At 43.8% G+C, this 7,282-nt stretch overlaps 1 protein-coding gene across 10 annotated transcripts; it reads right to left on the bottom strand.

Moving 5' to 3' along the window:
- Positions 1–364: 364 nt before the first annotated feature.
- LOC148015346 (uncharacterized) lies at positions 365–5,614 on the bottom strand. 10 transcript variants are annotated; one of them, XR_015688366.1, is made up of 5 exons: positions 5,175–5,614; positions 3,472–5,093; positions 3,257–3,357; positions 767–2,934; positions 365–669 (listed from the first exon to the last, which is right to left on the bottom strand). XR_015688366.1 is itself a non-coding variant. In XM_087665493.1 (3 exons), exon 3 carries the CDS (start codon positions 2,591–2,593, stop codon positions 1,334–1,336), a length of 1,260 nt encoding a protein of 419 aa, XP_087521619.1. In that variant the 5' UTR covers positions 2,594–2,934; positions 3,257–5,093; positions 5,175–5,614; the 3' UTR covers positions 727–1,333. The 10 variants fall into 10 exon arrangements, 1 of the variants encoding a protein (XP_087521619.1); XR_015688367.1 differs by having other exon boundaries at positions 3,257–4,814; positions 4,937–5,093; XR_015688365.1 differs by having other exon boundaries at positions 3,257–4,936; positions 5,035–5,093.
- Between the last annotated feature and the right edge of the window lie 1,668 nt (positions 5,615–7,282).

The raw sequence follows: 7,282 nt of genomic DNA, 5'->3' as shown, positions 1-7,282 counted from the left end.
CTGACCAATGGCAGATTTTACCTGTGTTGAACTGGAAGTGAACCTCATTGGGCAAGCATCTCACCAATGGATGAGAAAAGTGAGCCAGATTGCACACTCCAGCACAAGTGACCTAGTGGGTTCGATATGGAGTTCCCAACCTGGTTGGGAATCCGACCCAGGTGGGAATAGGTCCTATATGACACTCATTTAGGTTTATGCACTTTCCCTGATTTTGCTTAAAAAAACTACCCATTCATGTGCTTCTTTAAATACAACAGCAGCGTAGTCGCAAGAAATTTTGTATCAGAATTTAGTGGTTCTACAAGAAGGGGAAGGATCTACACACAATTGTGAACAAACAAGTTTTGGCACAGCACTAAGTTCATAAGACCAAGAAAGAATACAGACCAGCCTTGTGGCCTAGTAGGGTAGAGGTGCAAATGGCAATCACCCCCTATTGTTGATGTCAAAACCGCGCAAAAAGTAGGATACCACAGGGTTTACTTTTAGGTGATCCTATTAGCCACTTGGCTCATCTACCAGCCCGCCCTTGTATCCTGATTCCTTATAGAGTGTTTCAAATGATATCAGTTTAAGGTGCGCGGTCATGTTAAGGGCCAACATGCAGAAAAAATTAAACGTCAGTTTGAATTCGCTTCCCAGGCATTTGTAAACGCTCATAGCAGTCTGTATAAAAAAAATTAAACGTCAGTTTGAATTCGCTTCCCAGGCATTTGTAAACGCTCATAGCAGTCTGTATAAAATAAATTGAACGTGGGTTTACGTCTACATTGGCTTCTCAAGCATTGTGAATGATCGTAGCAGTCTGTGATCGACAGACGTTTCTCTTGTGTTAGTTCATACGCTTGGCAGATACACTCGCTAAAGCTCATGTCGTCTTCCACTTCAACATGCGCCTCAGCAAGTCTCCCTGCAATCTATGAAAACCCTGCGAATCATATTCAGATTGAAATTGGATTGAACTCGCTATACCTATGTTACCTTTCACCTCAATATGTTGCTCAGGAAGTTTCTAGAATCTACAAAAACCTTTTGAAGCACATTGAGATTGAAATTACGCATTGAACTATGCGTTTATAACACCCTTCCAGCAGAGAGGCATGATCTACAATAGGCCTCTACTCAATCCAAACATTTTTGGGGCATTCTCTGCAGATCCAAGACTGGTCACCATAAGAATGATAAAACGAGCTTAAACAAGTCCAAACGCAAGGACCCATTAGAACTTAAATCAGAGCTCACAGAGATCCACAGTCAAACAAGATCAGAGCTACGCTCTTAATATTCATTGCTTCTGTTGTAATAAGAAGAGAAAAAAAGGACAAATTAACTAGAGGTGAAGTGAGAGATCCATGGAAGGAGAAGTGCCAGCTTCCTCTCTCAGGATCAGCTTGGAAGAACTAGCTGGTGGCACTGCCCATGAGCTGCTATTGATGGGCGCTGCCCAGCGGAACTGATCAACGTCTGCTTCTCGCGGTTGAGGATGACGCTTGATTCCTCCAAAACCCATCCGCCCATGGAGCCTACTAGCAGCAGCACCGCCAACAAAGTCCCCTCCCATGCTACTGAGAAGCATATTGACGTGTGGTTTGCTGTCAGTATGGCCACTAATATACCTTGCCACAGCTGACTGAGGGCTGATTAGGGGCCTTCTGGGACAATCAAATAGGGCAGAATGATCCCTGATTATCTCCTGATCAAGTACTGGTAGGCCAGCAGACGAAGCTGAGCAAGCCACTGCAGCTATTTGCAAATGGCTGTTGTTACTACTGGTGATGCTGCTGATATGGCCGGCCACGAGACTATTGGCTGCAGAAGATGGCTTGTGTATGAGGGAATGGGCCTTTATGCCAAGTGATCTGTTGCTGAAAGGGGCAGGGTGAGACTCCTGCACGACTTGATAATGGTCCAACAATGGAAGTCTCTGACGCTGATGATGCTGTGCCATGGCAGCAGCAGCAGCTGCTGCAAGATAAGCAGGCACGGGAGCTGATGAAAGGGACGTCATGGAACCGAGGGCAGCCCCAAACCCCTTTCTTGCTACCAGCCTCTCCCTCTTATGTGCGTTCTGGTGGCCCCCCAGGGCCTGCGAGCTGTGGAAGCGCCTGTCGCAAAAGCGGCATGGAAACACCTTCTCCGCCGCCTCGCAGGCCTGGCCTGCGCCGCTCGTTACATGGATCCTGTCATCTCCTGCATGCCAGCTACTGTTGCAGCCATCATCAACATCAATCGGGTTCCTGATGCAATAATCGGAGGTTTGTAAGACCGCTCCACCATTCATGATCTGATGCTCCTCCGCTAGCATGCTGCTTTCACAACTGGAAATAGTGGGCTCCCTTACTATGGCCGGATTGCTGTAGGTATTTTTTGATGCCGTCGACGGATCAGTAGTGCAGCTATTGTGCCCGGCATGCACTCCCGAGGACGAAGAAGAAGATGGAGCAGTAGCTTTCGTAGTACCTGCTGCAGCTTCTCCCTGCAGTATCGATGGCGCAGAGTGCCAGCTCAATCCAAGGGCAAGGTCGACATTGGTTGTATCAGTGACAGTTTGCGCATTTTCCGTCTGATCATCGTCAAAGAGACTCATCATTGTGCAAAGAGTTCCTTCGTACTGCACTTATAATTGACTGACATCTGCACGAGCTTCGGCCATCGATGCGGCTTGAATCTCTCTAGCACAAGAGACGTATGAAGACAGAAGAGAAGAAGAGAAGACAGCAGCTGAGAGAGGACTAGATTTGAATGCTTGCGTTTCCCCCTCTCTTTCCTGCTCGTTTTATTGGCTTTCTTGATGACGAACCTCCTTGATGATCCCTTCTTCCCACCAGGCGTTACAATCCAAGATCATATGCCAAAATCCGGTTTCTTAACTATCTTTCCGCCGTTATGTGTGGAAAAGAAAGACCAGCTTCCTTCAAACATGGCCCGGTCCTGTGAAATAAAAACGTGGTCAAACAAAAGCTCGCACTAGCAGCAACCATGGCGGCTCCCACTTTTGATACAAGTTGTGGAGCCTCACGCTTCCTAAAATTTAAAAGCAGTCATGACTCATTATGCACGCATTATGCATAACTATATGGAACCAATGGAAGCAATAATGCAGAACTATATGGAAGCGCCGAGAGAGACTTTTTTACAACGTCGTTGCATTTTGATAACAAAAACGGCAACGGCACAATGCATGATTGCAGAGAAATACAGCTTGATGACTATGAGACTCAACTCAATGAGAAACTCCAAATATCCAGCTTACCAATGTCAAAGAATGCATCAGTTCGGCAGCTCTAGAGGGGACTTGCCTCGTGTCTTTGTTCAGATACACAGAGAGAGAGGGGTGTGTGCCCTTGCTTGAAGCTAGAGCAGAAAATAGGATATGAATTCAATATTATGTCTTCATTTCAGGGAAGAATAAGGAGACAGGTCTTTACAAAAAGAAATAGAGAGCTACAAAAAGAGATAGAAAGCTACCATTTTTCCAGACAAGTGGAACCTTAAAGGTGAAACACTGTATCAGTTTAAAGGTCCATCCATAGCTCGGACCGATTGGCATTAAGGCGCTCTCTCTCTCTCTCTCTCTCTCTCTCTCTCTCTCTCTCTCTCTCTCTCTCTCTCGTTGAGGTATGAGGGCCTAAATAAACCACTTCTCAGCCTCTATCTCTGCTTTATCAGACTATATCCAGGAGTTCGAGGGTTTAAGGAGAACAATACTGATATTGAAACGACAAGTCTTACATTAATCCACACATGATACAGAAATGCAGTGGAGTGATATGGTGGAAGTGGAAGAATAAGATAGTGGAAGTGGAGAATAAGATGGAACTGAACTCGAAATTCTGCAGCCTTTTCTTCTTCTCTTTTTGTGTGTTTTTGGGGGTTTGAAAAATCAGTCCTTGATTTTACCTGCAGGAAGGGGTGAATCTCTCTTGGCGTCTCTCAGAGAGCTTCGATATGTTCGGAGCCATGCCGATGACATGCTTGATGCGGCTGGGCAGGCCACAGGCCAGAGACCCCTCTCTCTCTCTCTCTCTCTCTCTCTCTCTATGTGTCGGTATGAATAGGTCAAAGTTCAATGATCAACCTCTATCTCTCCTCTCTCTGCGTGCTTTTTCTGTGTACACTTAGACATGAAGTAAGGAGCTATACTCTCTCTCTCTCTCCGTTTCTCTCTGTAGGCATGAATAGGTTAAAGTTTAAGCATTTCTTCTCACTCCTCTCTCGGTGTCTGTGTTCCTGTCTGTCTCTCTGTATAAATAGGTTAAACCTGTAGCTTTTCCTCTGAACATCCGACGAAACCATCCCGCCTACCTTCGGTTCTAACGACGAGCGCAGTTCTTGGATTGTGTTGCGTTGAAAGCAGAGTCTCTCTCTCTCTCTCTTCCCAGGTCATGCTTTCTCGGTGTCTCTTTTCAAAGCTCTCTCTCTCTCTCTCTCTCTCTCTCTCTCTCTCATGTATCATGTCTGCGGAGGAACGGTACAGCGGACTGTTCTAACAGACACTTCTGCATTTATGTCTTTGTGTATGCGTGCAGCAGCAAGCTACGAAGTAGTAGTAGGAGAAGGTACTTGCGAGACGTCCCTTCCAACAAGGGAAATTAAAAAAAAAGAAAGAGCAGCCTCGCCTCGCATTTACAAGCACCACCAGCACATGATCCTTGATGGCTGCCTCTCTCACAGATCACCCTCAACCTCGAAACAAAACAGAAGCATTACAGCAACAGCAAAAGATCATGATCCTTCCTCTTTTACTGCTACAGCGCCCCTACCTGTGAGCACAGTTCATGTAGTACCCTGTCTATATAATATATTCTTTCCTGCACAAGACATTGACAGAAGGCTCATGCCAGTATTGAAATCCGACAGTACAAAATGGCTCAAGATCATAATCTATCTGAGGTACCACAGATAAGATCGATTCAATATCGCATGTACCAACCTGCAAAAAGGCCAACAGAAGGTGGGAGATTGAGTTAAAACTGTGTACGTCGTCTCGGAAAAACACAATCTATGAATGCTGTCTAATTAATCACACACTGCATCTGTGATCTGCTTCGGTTCTGCATACTTCCAATGTGAATTTGTGGAAAATTTTACTGCAAGGAACGGCAGAGATGAGCGGCCATTGCTGAAAACCTTCCATAAGCAAGAATTAGTCTCATCGTAATTAACCTTACCTGCGTGGCTGCGTCCTTTGCAAGAAGTGAATGAGCCAGGTCCATTGAAGGGAAGGGGGGGGGGGGCGGGGGGACTCGGGAGTGACGAGTCTTGTGAGAATTTTCTTCTGGGAGAGACGGGTCAAACGGACTAATTGAATCTGTACATAGATTTATCAGGCTATCATTAATGGATCTGTATATAGAGTATGATTACCAGTAGAATGGTTGTGCGGCCATGAATGCAAGAACTGTTTCTTTTAGGCAGCTCTCCTGTGCAAGCTACTGCAACCGGCCCTTCATTGCCCTGTGCTGTTGGGGGCCGGGGCGGCTACGGGCAGTGGACTCTGGATTCGAATTATTTCAACGGAACAGGTAGAGCTGCAACTAGGCTTGTCTTTACTTTCCCGGAGAAAATCCACCACCTGCCTTGCCATCCTTCTATCCGGACAGGCCCAAAAGAGCAAGTACGAGTTTTTACCTGCTTGGAAAAGGAACTCCATTATCACAATCAGTGCACAGTGTGCACAAATTATAAAAAACCTCCATCCAAGGATGCATTAGGACCTGTTCCCACCATGCCCACCGTTCCCAACCCGTTTGGGCACCAGTTGGGACTTGGGAGCCCATAAACACCTGTCTACATGTGCAAGAAACTTTCCAAGTAATAAACCATGATTTTTCCCTTTACCTTAATACACATTAACGTATTCACTTAAAAAATAATTAAACCATGATTTTCAAAGCACAACAAGCCGTGTTGTCCAATTCTTTAAAAATCGTGCACGTGTGACGCTCAAAGTCAACCATTTTCTAGACTATGCTTTCCCCGATTTTGTAGCTCACAATCCAGTGGTGAACCTCAAGGCATGCAAACTAGTGGATTCTGTGAGGAGTTCCCACCTTGGTTGTGAACTCAAGCCTCGATGCATCAAATTGTATTTGCTAAGGGTGGGTTCTGATGAGAATGTTGAATCTTGAAGGAAAGGGGCATGAGTTGATGTTGTATCCTAGAAGACTTTAAGCAAATGTGTAGTTTGCCACAAGGAAATGTACAATCTAACATGGAATAACTATGAGACATTGTTCTTTGTCACATTACAAATATGCATGGGTGTTTATAAAACTTTAGAAGCCAAAATCTGCATTACATTAGAAAATACATTAAAACTTACCAAACAATATTCTTTGTTGCATGATAAGTATGCATGGGCATACATAAAGCCTTAAAAGCCAAGATTTGACTTTCGTTATAAAATAGAACTAAAACCTGAGCTAAAGTGACTCATGCACTAACAATCTCCTCAGATCTAGCATCATCATCATATCTATTATTCTTGTTGGATTAAGCGTCCTCCTCTCCCTTTTTCACCACCTTTAGCCTATACACTTGAGACATCACGAATATCAACATTAAGCAAAAAAATCAATGTTAATGTAGAAATGGTATAAGAAATTGTAATTACCTTCTTATGCATCTCTATTCTTAATATAACAAATGATATGACAAATTGTAAACACCTTCTTATGTACCTCTATTCTCCTAATCTAGTGTACTGCTACTCAATGATCATTCCCTCATGTAGAAGTGTTCCTACATATCTTGCCTATTATGCCAATGATGATATGTTGTCTCCATGTAATGAAGCATAGGACATAGGTGTACTGGGGGGGGAGACTATATAAAATTGAGTGGAAAACGTATTCATTATCTTCTTCTTTTTTTCAATTAATCAAATCTTCTCTTGAGGCCTCCTTGTTGTGGACCTCCCACTATAGCTAAGGGGTGAGTACCTTGCTCCACCATTGTAAGAGGTGGATATCTTGCCATCATTCCTATTTTCATTTGATGTAATACAGCAACATAATAATCAAATCATTGGCTATAGTTATCTTGATCATGGCTTTCATATTTTCTTATTCATTTCAAGTATTTATTGGATAAGAGTAATTGGCTCTCTTACATTGGTATCAGAGCAAGTCTTTAATCAAACCAACTTGGAAGTTATTTTCATACTTTTATGTATTCTTATGCATTAAGAATTGGTTATAATAGTTGAGGATCTAGTCTCTATCAAGTTATTCCCTATAACTATGACCAGGCAGGCTCTGCTATAGTAAATCATGGT

Source organism: Lygodium microphyllum, chromosome 24 (assembly GCF_053477565.2).
Source record: "Lygodium microphyllum isolate KBCC chromosome 24, Lygodium_microphyllum_v1.1.10, whole genome shotgun sequence".
NCBI lineage: Eukaryota > Viridiplantae > Streptophyta > Polypodiopsida > Schizaeales > Lygodiaceae > Lygodium > Lygodium microphyllum.
The sequence above is the reverse complement of the archived record's forward strand: the minus strand, read 5'-3'. Positions and strand labels throughout refer to the sequence as shown.

Bases quoted from the DNA above. Each gene is read 5' to 3' on its own strand.
- LOC148015346 (XM_087665493.1), bottom strand. From the start codon at position 2,593: ATGATGAGTCTCTTTGACGATGATCAGACGGAAAATGCGCAAACTGTC.